At 39.1% G+C, this 14,499-nt stretch overlaps 1 protein-coding gene across 1 annotated transcript in view; it reads right to left on the bottom strand.

Annotated features, from left to right (window-relative positions):
- LOC118850930 (GTPase IMAP family member 8-like) overlaps positions 1-14,499 on the bottom strand; it is a 53,673-nt gene that overhangs the window by 26,408 nt on the left and 12,766 nt on the right. The window contains exons 3-6 of the mRNA XM_036760548.1: positions 10,139-10,866; positions 9,202-9,250; positions 6,820-7,419; positions 1,348-2,212 (exon numbers count right to left, since the gene is read on the bottom strand). Of these exons, the coding sequence (XP_036616443.1) occupies positions 1,348-2,212; positions 6,820-7,419; positions 9,202-9,250; positions 10,139-10,866 (2,242 nt within the window). The remainder of the gene's footprint in view (positions 1-1,347; positions 2,213-6,819; positions 7,420-9,201; positions 9,251-10,138; positions 10,867-14,499) is intronic.

The following is a 14,499-nucleotide window of genomic DNA, read 5'->3' as shown; positions in this document are numbered from 1 at the left end:
TTGACCTGAGGAGGGAATACCATACACACTCAATTGGGTGTCTTACCCCACAGGAAAGAAGGAGGAAGAAGATAAAAAAGGGGGGATGATAGAAGGGAGGGCAGATGGGGGAGGAGTTAATCAAAAACAAACACTTTCAAAAAGGGACAGGGTCAAGGGAGAAAATTGGATAAAGGGGGATAGGTTAGGAAGGAGCAAAATATAGTTAGACTTTCACAACATGAGTATTGTGGAAGGGTTGTACATAATGATACGCATGTGGCCTATGTTGAATTGCTTGACTTCTTAGGGAGGGTGGGTGGGAAGGGAAGAGGAGAGAGAATTTGGAACTCAAAGTTTTAAAAACAGATGTTCAAAAACAACAAAAAAAAAGTTTTTGCATGCAACTAGAAAATAAGATACACAGGCAATGGGGCATAGAAATTTATCTTGCCCTACAAGAAAGGAAGGGAAAAGGGGATGGGAGGGGAGTGGGGTGACAGGAGGGAGGGTTGACTGGGGAGCAGGGCAACCAGAATATACGCCATCTTGGAGTGGGGGGGAGGGTAGAAATGGGGAGAAAATTTGTAATTCAAACTTGTGAAAATCAGTGCTGAAAACGAAATATATTAAATAAATTAAATTTTTAAAAAGAGAGATTATAAAGGGAGGTGTGTTGTCTGCATTCTTGAAATACTGGGTGTGTTCATTTCTATGCCAATGCTGCCTGTTTCTAGGGAAATGGTATATCTATACCCAGAATGGTGGGGTGGTGAATGGTAGGATAGCTGTAATGAAGAATTTCGACAAGAGTCAGCTGATCTAGCCTCAAAAAGATACTTCTTGGATTCAACTTATGACTTTTAGAGATCTCTTTGTCTTTCATTAAGTCTCAGTTTCACCATCCATAAAATGGGGTTCACAGAACCTCAGATTTAGAAGGGACTCAGAAGCCATCTACTGAATACTTTATCTTTAAGGAATTCCCTCTGTGACACAAACCAGTAGAGTTCCAGGGACTGTAATGATACCACTTTAAAGGACCCTATACTAATTATAATTTTTTTCCTATCTAGGTTAGAGCAATGGGGATCACAGTCTCCTGGAGATTGTTTCCAATGGCTTGACATCACAGGAGACTAGAGCTGAAAGGAACCACAGAGACCACTTCTTTGGACTTGTTTTCTCATTTACCAAAGGAGTCAGCTGGACCAGATGAAGTGACCTGTTCAAGTCATAGAACTAGTTAGTGGAAGAGCTAACATTTGCAGTTGGGGCTTTCAGATTCCTATCTCTGGCTTCCTTCCTCTCTGTCATGTGCCTGGGTCCAATCAACAAATCCATGAATGAAAAGAGAGGGAGAATGACTAAAGAGGAAGCTGAGATGGAAACTTGTCCAGAAGGTGCTCCAACCAAGGAGTCAGTAAGTTCTTCAGCACTGATTGTTGACTTTGCTCATATTTCCTCTGAATGGTCATCAGACTCTCTAGGGCAGAGCAGTTTTGATCTGATTCCTTTGATGCCACATTCTCCTTATAGAAAGCTGCCTTAGAACCCTGTTCCTGGCCTATTGATTCTTCTCCCAGATCCTCTCTTAACTGCTGAATATTTTTCTGGATATACTCATATACCTCATTGGAGTAGCAGCAGAAGTCATTTTTCCAGAGAACTTTTTCTATCATCTTCATCAGTTCCTTTAGTTGGGTCTCCTGTCCCTCCCCTTCAATTTTGTTGTTGAAACCACAATAAAATCCTTTACGCACCTCATTCAGCCAGGCCAAGCTTTTGTTCTTTGTTTCTTTTAAGTATTCCTCCAGAGTATCCATCCCTAAGTCTTCTTTCCTGGTGAAAACAAGGATAGTGTGGGACAGGATCCCCTCTCCAAATATCTCCTGGATTCGCCTAAGAGCCTCCTTGTCCTCATTGGTGTAATGGCCCAACTGGATCACCAGGAGTAGGACATGAGGCCCTGGAGAAGAGAGGGCCATACAGCGACAGATCTCCAGATCTTTATTTGGTTGGGCATTGGAGGAAAAGATATCTGGGGTGTCAATGACCACAAGCCTTCTTCCATGCCATTCTCTGCTCTCTCTTTGGCAGCTCTCAGTCACTGGCCTGGAACTGAGCTTAGATGTAAAGGCTTTCTTGCCAAGGATGCTATTTCCAGTTGCACTCTTCCCACTTCCTGTTTTCCCTACGAGGATGAGCCTCAATTCTCTCAGCAACACTGAGCCTAGAAAGGACCAACATGAAAATGAGAGGGTCAGAATTCTGAAGGACATAAATATCCTTTTCCCCTATTGCCTTTAGCCAACTAATGTTGAAAACCAAAAGTCAAGCAGCTGTCATTGTTCTGATTAAAAATTGGACCATGGGAAATCAAGATGGCTCCTCCTACCCCTTTACCCCTGCACTACTCCCTGTCCATCATGAAAATCTCTGATCTGTCTTTAACCTTACCCAATGTGAGCTATCATTGGATTATTAACTTCTTGAAGGCATGGAATGTCTTCCACCTCTTTCTATATCCCCAGTGCTTCACACAGTGCCCAGCCACAGTAGACACTTAATAAATGCTTATTGACTGACTGACCCAATGTAGTCAGGGGAGACAGCATTGCATGGCTAATAAATTCCATAGGGATGAATGGCATCTTAGACAACTGACTAAACAGATCTACAGCAGATTCTGAATCAGTATATTGACCCCATTGTGATGGTGTTTGATACCATCATGATGGCATATGTTTATAATCTGTCAATGATGTTATTGTGAGAGAACAGATGGAATAATGAAATCTAGGGTAAGCTGGCATCCTGGTTTACCTTATGTGTGGGGAGCCAGCTATATTCTATTTAGGCCTCTTAGACCTCTGCAAGGCAGGGTCAATTGAGAATGGGTCTATGCATGGCAAGACCAGTTTTAGGCAAAGAAAACCCACCTTTGTAGCTAATTATCTACATGGGAGATGACAGAAATGTTTCAGCCTGGTTATCTATATGCAAGAGAATATAAATGTTTCAATTTGGTTAGCCTTGAGTAAAAATAGTGTCTCGCTCCCAGGAACAAGGAGATAAAAAACTTAACCAATGTTTTATTGTACTCTTCTTTGAAGTCTGGGTGACTCAGCAATTAACCTGTATAAAATACTGTCAGTAACTCCATTAAAATCAGTCTATAGCTTGACTGTATGACTCACCTAGCCCCATGTCTTTGTCTTTTTGTGTCAATTACTTCATCATATATTCATGCCACTGTGGGCACACTTATGGAAGCATATTTTAAAACTACAGTTTAGTTCAATTGAAAATATTAAGGAATAATATTTTCTCTAGTCCAAAATGCTTTCTAGACATTTCCCTTTGATAATGTCTACCAAGGTCAAAGGCTAAGAGCCTGGGAATAGAAATTGAGAAGGTTCTCCAGGGTAATTCCAAAAGGTTAAATCACTCTTGGTCCATTAGATAAAGTAGAATGTTGACCCCAAGAGTGCTTTGTGATTTTGTGACATTTTCCATGTTCAAAATTCCTGTAACTGTTACCTCAATTTTCTTGGGGTAGAGTGATGTCAAAGGAGATGGGGATGGTGGAGAGGGAAGGAACTATGGCAGTTTGGACTTTTCTTTCTTTAAGCTAGAAATGCTTGGATTTATATGAGTGTTAAATTAATTGAAATTGTTTCTCGTAGACATGTGCCTAAAATATAGAGTACAGTATTCATGTTTTTCTTTGACAACATGATAATGATTATATGGTGTGTGTGTGTGTGTCATCAAAGAATTCTCAGTTCTCTAAAATTAAAATGCTCTAAGAAGTACTTCAGATGGAAATGGAGTGAACAAAATGAAATTCTTTGGTGCTTCATAAGTCACTTTAGGTCATCATAATGAATGCAAACTGTCATTGTAAATGACTGAAAATTTGAGTTATTTGAGCTTTGGGACTTAGAAGTGACTAATTTTTGGTGCATGCATTCTTCTGTGTTTTTCCTCATGCTTGTCCTATTTTTCATCCACCAAATGTCTCCTTAAGACTGACTTCTTCTGTAGAATCTTTAGAAGACCATTTTGAAGCTACTCTAAAAGCAACCAGTGATTATCAATTTTTTCACTTTCGAATGCAAATTATCATTCTGACTATTGTTGTGGTGGTTGTTACTGGTCCCCATCCTGACTGTATTATAGTAAAACTCAGGTTACAGAAAAATATTTCTTCTCAAACATTGCTTTCACCAAGTCATTCTTCTGCCCTAGAAATTTAAATGACTCTTTTGTATATCACATGAAGTCCAAAGTCAAGTCTTTCAAAGATTTAGGTCCAGCACAGCTACTTCAGAAATTCTATCCTTCCACTCTGGTCAGAGAACTCTCCAAGGTTCCCCTGAAAATGTGTAACCTACCCCTGCTCATGTGGCTCCCCTGAACCTAAACGAATTTACATCCTGTAAAGGTAATCAGTGAACGGGAAGATCTTTCCCACCCATTTGAGTGGGCTTCAGGAGCGGGGCTCTCAGAGTCCTGGGGGGAGTGGCCAGGACTGGAGCCAATGGTAGGTGCCTGAGTTCTGATCCACATGATGACATGAAGCCTGTGGTGGAAGGAGCTTGCTGAACAGTTGGAGCAGAGCTAAGAGGCAGTTGGTGAGAGCAGTTAAGAGCTGAAGGAGAGAGGAAGCAGTCAGCTAGCTGGAACACAGCTTGGAGACTGCAGTGGAAGCAGCGGCGATGGTGGCAGGCACTACAAAAAAGCAGGACTGACCCTTGTAGAGAACAGAGAGTGCTGAGCAGAGGCTTGAGGCCAGTGGGTGGTCTTCTTGCTGGAGGGCCCTGGCATTGGGTGGGGGGAAACACCAGTATGGCTTGACTTGCTGCCATAATGTTTTTCTGTGGTCACTATTGTGAGATGGGCATACTGGTTTTGGAAGGTTCTTGCCAGGATGTCAAACTGGGGACACTGGTCCATGGGTCTGCTACTTTTGAGTTTCAATAAATGCTTTAACTCCTCTGCCTTCTACTTAGAGAAGTCCTCATATCCTGTGATTCTGGACCATTCAGGCACATTCATGGTTATCTTTGAAGTCATGAATTCTGCCTTAATGATATACCTCCTCAAGTCTCCCTACTGTGTCCAAATCCTGCCTACCATTTGAGGCCTAATGATAACTTTAAGTGAGCTTCTTCCATAAAGTTATACCTAACTAGTAAGCCAATAGTGATCATTCTTTTCTATGAATTCTTAGGATACTTATAATCTATGTTTCCTGTTATGGCATTTTTCTACTGCATGCTATTTTCTCTGTGTGTGTTTTATCTCTCCATACATGGACCTCAGACCTGGGACCATGCTCTATATTTCCTTTGTGCTCTTATAATACTACCATCGCATTGTGAATATGATAAATGTACAATAAATTATTTGGAAGTTACCCAAGAGAATTAAGAGCCACTAGGAAAGAATTAGCCCTAGTCTGAAACAAATGTTCAGAAGAAGCAGAGATTGAGATTGGTAACGGTGACTGTTCACAGGCTAAAGTGAGGTCAGTAAAATGTACAATGTTGGTGGATCAAAAAATCATATGCTATATTGACTATTAGAGTTATATAAGATGCAATTTTCATATGTGAAAGATGAGAAAAGTGAAACCAGATAAGGTAAAAGATTTCATTCAATTCAATCATAGGAGTAAGAAATATGATCTGGGATACTGAGAAATATTGAAAAAAAATGAAGATCTGGCCATTTCTCTCTAGAACAAAAGTTGTTAACCTAAGATCTGAGAACATTTGAAAAAAATATTTTTAGAGCTATTTTTCAATCAAATCAGCTTTGTTGATATTCCTATGTATTTTATCATATACACTAAAAGAAAATTATGTGAAGGGGTCAATAGGCTCTATGAGACTAGCAAAAAGGATGCCCTGCCCTAGAGTGTACATTCTTTCTCTTCATCCCTTCTTCCCTGTAGGGGTTATCTCCATTTTCTAGATTCTCTGCATTCTAAAGACAGACTGCCTGAAGGTAAAGTGCTGACTTCCCTGTTGGGGACAATCTTCATCCTTCACCCTGTTCCAGCTGGAATGCCTAGGGTCTAAGACAATGTCTAGTCAATGAATCTTGACAATCTACAAAAGAAATGAGGAAGCAGGAAAAGAAACTGGATATAAAAGAAATGGAAGAACTTAGAGGAATAGTCGGCAAAGGGAATCAGAGAGGTCACAATTATAGAGCCAGTCAGAATCTATTGAGAATCTGTTATTAGAGACAGTATGGTAGGGTACAAAGACTCTAGGATGTAGAATCTCAGGACCTGAGTGCACATCTTCACTTTTCCACTTACTATTTGTGTGACTCACAACAAATTACAGAGAGATTAAGTGATCTCCTTGGAACTCATTTTGCTCACCTGTAAAATGAGAGACTTAGCATAGTAGATGGAGATCTGTGTTCCCTTCCAACACTTAATCTATGGTTCTATACATGAGACATTGTGCTAGTTACTGTGAAGTATTGAGAGGTGTATAGACCATGAACTTTCCCTCAAGGAGTTGGAACCCTACTTGGGGAAATGATATTGAAACAGAAAAAAATTACTACAAAACAATAGAGGACAGGATATAATGAAATGCCAAACTGTAAGAGATAGATTGTAAGAGGGCAAATAGCAGAGAAAAGGTTGGTGAAAAGTTAGAAGAAGGAAAAAGGCTTCATTTGGGACATTTGCCTCCAATGTGTACATTCTTTCCAGTCCTCTCACTTCCCTCAGTCCCCATGCTCTAGAGCTTCTACACATGATTTTCCTACCATATCTAATGGTAGACTTCCTAAAGATAAAATGCTAACCTCCATTCCTGTCTACCATTTTGTTGATCTCCTCCAGAAGCCCATTCACTTGGAGTTGTTCCTCCTCTCCTGTGACTCGGTAATTGAAAGCATAGTACTGAAGTCCACAATCCAAAATGAGTTTCTTAAGAGGTCTGTCTGCATTCTCTATGAATTCCATCAGGTCCTTGCCTGCCAAGTCTTCTTTCCGGGTGAACAGAACAATCAAGTGTTTCCTCAGAGCTTCTTCCCCAAAAACCTTTTTGATGTTCCCCACCACTGTCTCATCTTTCTCTGTGTAGAACTGCAGAGGGGTCACTAGAAGGAGGGCGTGCAGGCCTGGGGAGCACATAGAGGAGAGATTGCAGAGCTCTTTCTGGGAGTCCAGTCGGGAAAAGATATCTGGAGTGTCAATGAGCACAACTTTTCTTTGCCTCCAGATGCGCTGCTCTTTCCTGCACACTTGGGTCACTGGCTGCTCACTGAGTCTGGACTCAAATATGCACCTTCCCAGGATGCTGTTTCCCACTGCACTTTTCCCTGAACCATGTTTTCCCACAAGAAGAATCCTCAATTCATCTATCTCTTTGTCCTGCTTGGGCTCTATCATATACCCAGATCCTGTTGAGATAAAACAGACATGTTAATTAAGAGCGTTTCTTGCAAATAGCAACAGGGTTCAGCAGGACTTGGGCAGAACTTAGGACCTGATCAAGGGACTTCATTTCACCATGGTCAAAACAGGGGTGATGAATTTAGGTGAATCCTACAATCTAAGAGTCAAAAGGGATTTCAAAAGTGTCATAAGAAAATTTTTCATTTCTTTTGTATTGGCTCTAGTACAATCTTCTTTTTTTGAAAGAGCCATGTGTATGGTTAAGGGAATATAACATCTTCTCTGTCCATTAATAGGCCCATGTGATCGCATGTGTTCCTGTTTTCTTTTGGAAGATGGGCCGTGTTCCCAAGTCTAAAGGTACACAGGTATTTCAATCATGGATGTCTTGCCTCTTTGAACTCTGGCCCAGTTCATAGCTGTGATGTAGTCTGAGTAACATAGAGACCTGGCAGGTACTGAGCCTATTAAGTGCTGAGGCATGCAGATTTTCAAGCTAAGCCAATCAGGGGCAGAGTCTTTGTTATATATTCTGGAAGGTTGGTATTTTGCTTTAGGGCTCACCCATGGGAAGAATGTTTCTTTGTGATTTGGCCAGACAAGACTCTGGGTAGCCATTGTTAAGGGGCCTCCCAGCTTTGTGAACCCAGATATTGGTGCTTCCTTGTCTGGTGATGTAAATCACTCTAGTTCTTTGTTTAGATAGTTGAAGCCCTGTCTGTTGGATTCTTTCTTGGATACTCACTTCTCTCTACTAATATATCTTTATCTTTCTGTATTGTTTAATTAAAGTAAGATTATTAACCCCTTTGAACCTGTCTTTCCTTTAGAAAAGCAGATCAAGAACCTGTGTTAGCTGCCCTCCTGTGGGCTGGTGTTATTGGTCATACACCTCCATAGTAGCTGCTGGTACCATTACCGCTACGCCATGTAACCTGCTGAAGCTTTTTAGAATTTACCTGATATTTCCAAAAGTTAAAAACTAGAACAAGGCATCTCACAGGTAAACATACCTCATGATTTTCCTCTTCACTGGCATAGGGAAACCTTTGAATTTGGCATTTGGGAAAACACTTGTTAAGCATTAGGCATCAGGAAGCCTTGAGATGGATAGTCTACTGTCTCCATACTTAATCAATAGGCTGTATTAGGTGAATTAAATAGATGGAATGTTTTGACAGATAATGGACACATTCTGGGAGTTTTCTATCCCAGAATGGTTGATGTTGGGCTGGGTCTAGTGCATTAAATTTCAGTACTGTCTAGGAGTTCAGATGGGTCAAGTTTCTCCTGCTGGAAACTAGGAGTCAGTATGGGAATAATAAAGTCAGGACACCTAGGGAACTAATCTGAGTTCATTGTCATTAAGGATGAGAGCAAAGGGGGTTATGTCTTCATTGTCTATGTTTCAATTTGTCATGGACAAAGAAAGTAAAGCATTTATTTGTTCCCTGAAGGATTTATAATGGAGAACACAGAACATGCCTATTGACTTTACTTGACTTGATGGGACGTGCCTGGAGCTAAAAGAACTAAGGTTCCTCCCATACAGAGATCTCCTTGTAGCTATGTCCAGTCCTCCTCCATGACATGTTCTCACTTCCGTGCTTTTGCTCATGCTCTCATGCTGTTTTATTTTTATTATTATTTTTTGATGCTGTTTTATCTGACTGAAATGCCCTCCTCCTCTCTTCTTAATCAAATCTCTCTTGTCTTGACCTATGTAGACATGAACATAAGATATGAGACTCTGATGGGTTAAAATAGAAATTAAGGCATGGTCTTACCAGATGCATTGTCTTCCTTTTGATAGGTCTTGACTATATTCACAAATCCCTGAAAAAATTAGAGAGGGTGGATGGGGAAAAATCTTTATGAATCACCAAATTCATCTTTCCTCCAAGAACAGAAATGAAAAAAAAAAACATTCCTTAAAGACAAAGAGTTGAGCCTCCTCAAAGAGCAGAAAGTAGTCCCAGATATTTTGCATAAGAAATGAGATAATAGGTATGGGTTCTGTCATAACCTTAGGACCTTCAAGAAAGCCCAGGAAGGCCTGAACAGAAAGACAATAAGTTGTAAGGCCCATCTACTACTGCTACTGCTGATACAACTTAATCCATTGCAACTCTCTCATTTTACATAGGAGTGAACTGAAGCCTAGAGAGGGCCTTGCCCATCCTCACAGAGCTAGTTAGCCACAGTTCCAGGATAATCAGGCCACCTGATCTACCCTGGATAGTGTGCTCTAAATTTTACCACTCTCTGTCTGGCCTTGACTGCCACCTCCTACACATGGCTCTTCTTGATCCTACAAGTCATTAGTACCTTCCCCCGATGAAATTACTTTTTACTTAATTGTTTGTGTTTTTTTATTTCATTATCTGTGTGCCTGTTTTTTCTACCCAGCAAACTGTGAGCTCCTTAAGGGCAGAGACTTGTTTCATTTTTGTCTCTGCATTTCTAGAACCTAGCAGAGTGTCAGCTACATAGAAGAAGCTTAATAAATGTTTGTTAGATGAATGAATTCCAAAAAGGTTGTATTATAGATGTAGCACTTTCACTGGATCGCAACATGTGTTGTGGCCCCTTCCCATGGCACATGTGCTCTAGTTCCATGCTAAAGGAAATGCACAACCTCGTTACCCCTTTTTGGAATCAAAAACGTCATAAAAATGTAAGAGATGATGTTCATCGATGTAATTCTCAGATTCAGGCTCTTACCTGGGAATCTTGGGGACTTGGTAGTCTTGGTAACATATCTGTTTTGGAGTCTATATTGTTTTCTTTCATTCCTATATTTGCATTCAAGTGTGCATAAGATTGGCCATTCTTCTCCATCAGCAAATCAATCTGTTCAAAGAGACTCCTAACCTGAGTATCCTGTTCTGCTACACCTGCTTTGTTGTTGAAAGCACAATACTGGTCCCCACAGTTCAGAACCAGATTCTTGAGATACTCATTGTCAATTTCTTTAATGTACTCTTGAAGTAAGTCATTCTCCAGCTCTTCTTTCCTTGTGAAAAGCAATATCATGTGCCTCATAGCTTCAGCTCCAAAGATCTTCTGAATGCCCTTCACCACCTCTTCATCTTCCACTGTGATAGAATTCAGAGATGTCACAAGGAGCAGGATGTGGGGACCTGGAGAGCAGAGGGTGATACATTGCCTGACCTCTTGTTCCCTCTCTCCAGCAGAGATCCTTGTAGAAAAAAGATCAGGGGTATCAATAACCACAACTTCCCTCTTTCCCACAGTTCCACTTTCTTTCTTGCAAATTTTGGTCTGAGGCTCTTCACTATATTTGGACTCAAACACTCGCTTCCCCAGGATGCTATTGCCTGTTGCACTTTTTCCTGCACCATGTTTCCCCAGGAGGAGAATCCTTAATTCTGAGGATCCAGAGGCTACTTCTGGCTCCATCTGCTGCTGCTGACTCTTCTTAGCTGGCTCTGTTGGGACAAAAGTGACCTATTGATAACCATTCCTTCTGACCATCACAAGAAACAGGGTCATCAGAATAACAAGGGAGTGTATATTATTTCCTTACAGTTAACACCATTCAACAGTCATTCATCAAATGGTCCACTATGTCTAGGTCACCCATTTGGGGTAAAAAGCCCTCCATAACCTGCTCCCCACCTTTCCAGTTCTCTTACACCTTCTATCCCTCCTCCATGCACTTTGTGATCCAACGACACTGGTCTCTTTGATGTTCCTTGGCTCTGACTCTGGACATTTTCTCTGGCTCTCCCCAATGTCTAGAATGCTCTCCCTCCTCATCTCTACCTCTTGCCTGTCCTGATTTCCTTCAAGTCCCAACTAAAATCCCATCTTCTACGGGAAGACTTTCCCAACCACTCTTAATTTGAGTGCCTTCCCTTTTAAAATGATTTCCTATTTATCCTGTATATAGCTTGTTTGTACATATTTGTTGTCTCCCTCATTACTCTGTGAACTCCTTTAGGGCCAGCAAGGTCTTTTGCATGTCTTTGAACCCCTGGAACTTAGAACAGTCCCTGGCACATAGTAGGTTCTTAATAGATGCTTAATGAATGACTGATTGGCTGGTAAGCAGAAGAATAGGTAAGGCCATTATCTCTATTGTTTGCCCTTACAATTCAACTCAAAAAAACATTTCTTCAATATTAATTAGTGATACTGAGCTATAATTTTATTTGTCTGTTTTGGCTCATCCTGGTTTAGTTATCAGCAACGTATTTGTTTCATAAAAGGAATTTGGTAGGACTCCTTTACCTTTTTTCCCAAGTAGTTTATATAGTATTGTGATTAATTGTTCTTTGAATGTTTGTGAATCCCCATGGCCCTGGGGTTTTTTTCTTAGGAAGTTCACTGATGGCTTGTTCAATTTCTTTTTCTAAGATTGGATTAAGTATTCTATTTCTTCTTCTGTTAATCTGGGTAATTTATATTTTTGTAAATATTCATCCATTTCATTTAGATCATCCAATTTATTGGCATAATTGGGCAAAAGAGCTCCCAACAATAGTCTTTAACTTCCTCTTCAGGGGTGGTGAATTCACCCCTTTCATTTTCAATACTTGTAATTTTGTTTTCTTCTTTTGTTTTTATAATCAAATTAAACCAATGGTTTATCTATTTTGTTGTGGTTTTTTTCCATTAAATCAGCTTCTTGTTTTATTTATTAGTTCAGTGGTGCTCTTACTTTCAATTTTGTTAATCTTTCCTTTAATTTTCAGGGTTTCCAATTTGGCTTTTAATTGAGGATTTTTAATTTGTTCTTTTTCAAGTTTTTTTCAGTTCCATGTCCAATTCATTGATCTGTACTTTATTTTATTGATGTAAGCAATTAGAGGTATAAATTTTCCCCTAAATATTGCTTTGGCTGCATCCCATAAATTTTGGTTTGTGGTCTCATTGTTGTCATTCTCTTTAATAAAATTATCAATTGTGTCTGTGATTTGTTCTTTGACCCACTTATTTTTTAGGATTATACAATTTAGTTTCCAATTAATTTTTTAATCTATCTTTCCATTGACTATTATTGATTGTAATTTTGATTACATTACAATGTGAAAAAGATGCATTTGCCATTTCTGCTTTTCTGAATTTGAATGTGAGGTTTTTGTGTGCTAATACATAGTAAGTTTTTGGGGTAGGTGCCGTATTCTTCTGAGAAAAAGGTATATTCCTTTCTATTCTCATTCAGTTTTCTCAAGAAATCCATTAAATCTAACTTTTGCAGAATCTGGTTCACCTCCTTAACTACTTCCTTGTTTATTTTTTGGTTAGATTTGTCTAGTTTTGAGAGGGGAAAGTTAAGATCCCCCATTAATATAGTTTTATTTTCTATTTCCTCTTGTAACTCGTTCAGCTTCTCCTTCAAAAATTTCTATGCTATACCATTTGGTGTACATGTGTTTAGTACTGATATTACTTCATTGTCTATGGTACCTTTCAGCTAGATATATTTTCCTTCCTTATCTCTTTTAATTAGATTTATTTTTGGTTTTGTTTTGTCAGAGATAATGATTGCTACCCCCCTCCTTTTCTTCTTTGCTTCAGCTGAAGCATAATATATTCTGCTCCAGCCTCATACCTTTGCTCTGTGTGTGTCTCTGTGCCTCAAATGTCTTCCTTGTAAACAACATTATTGAAATAACTAAAAACCTTCAAAAAGTTGCAGGATATAAATAAACACAAATGAATCATCAGCATTTCTATATATTGAGAACAAAGACCAGCAGCAAGAGAGAGAGAAAATCCATTTAAAATAACTATAGACAATATCAAATACTTGGGAGTCTATTTGCCAAGACAAACCCAGGGACAATATGAACACAATTGAAAACACTTTTCATACAAATAAAGTCAGATCTAAACAACTGGAAAAATATCAATTACTTGTGGGTAGGTAAAGCCAATATAATAAAAATGACAATTCTACCTAAATTAATCTATTTTTTCAGGGACATATCAATCAAACTACCCAAAAACTATTTTAAAAAGATAAAAAAAAATAACAAAAGGTCAAGGATATCGAGGGCATGAATGAAAAAAAATGTGAAGAAAGGTAGTCTAGCTGTACCAGATCTCAAGCTGTATTATAAAGTGGTAATTAACAAAACAATCTGGTATTGGCTAAGAAACAGAGGGGCGGATCAGTGGAATAGATTAGATGCACATTACATTATAATAAATGACCATAGTAATCATGATGAAGCATGCTATCCATCTCCAGAGAAAGAAATGATACTGTCTCAATGGAAGAGTACTATTTTTCACTTTCTTCCTTGCTTTTCTTCTTTCTTTTTTTTATTCAAGTCTTCTTGTACAAAATGACTAATATAGATTTTCATGATTACATGTGTACAACCTGTATTGGATTGCTTACCATTTGGGGGAAGGATAGAATTTAGAACTCAAAACCTTTTTTAAAATGTTAAAAAATTATAATCTGCAATTGGGGGGAAAATAAAATATTATAATGAAAAGATGGGAAAAAATTTCTTCAGAAACACTTTACTCAGTGTTATGGGAAATACGGAGTTTAAGCTCCATTCCCTCATGGATCTTACAGTTTACTAAAAAGATATGAAAGCAGGATAATTATAATACATAATAATACATGATAAGTATATTTTGCTAACAGGAAGGGATCAAAGAAGGTTTCATAGAGGAGCTAGGCATTAAAGGACAGGTTAGAATTTAGCATGTGAAGAGGAAGGTAAGATATTGCAGACTCAGGTAACCATGTAAATAAAGACTCAGAGCTGGAAAAGTATACTACATACTCAGGAGAAAGAGAGTGGTCCAATTTGGCCAAAACATAGAGTGCATGGAAGAGAGTAATAAGAAATAAGGCTAGAAATCTAGGATGGTGCTAGGTTTTGGGGAATCCCATATTCTAGGCAGAGGAATTTGAAATTTACTTGGGAAGAGTAAGATGGGAGAGGAGACAACAGGGGCAGGGTAGAGATCAATTGATCAATGTTGGTCAACTGATCATTGGTGGATTTAATGAACTTATAAAGAAGTGAACCTTCACTTTGAGCTTTTGATTGTCCGTACCTCTCTTTATAGAGTGTGAATATGATCATTGG

This window comes from Trichosurus vulpecula, chromosome 5 (assembly GCF_011100635.1).
Source record: "Trichosurus vulpecula isolate mTriVul1 chromosome 5, mTriVul1.pri, whole genome shotgun sequence".
Classification (NCBI taxonomy): domain Eukaryota; kingdom Metazoa; phylum Chordata; class Mammalia; order Diprotodontia; family Phalangeridae; genus Trichosurus; species Trichosurus vulpecula.
The sequence above is the reverse complement of the archived record's forward strand: the minus strand, read 5'-3'. Positions and strand labels throughout refer to the sequence as shown.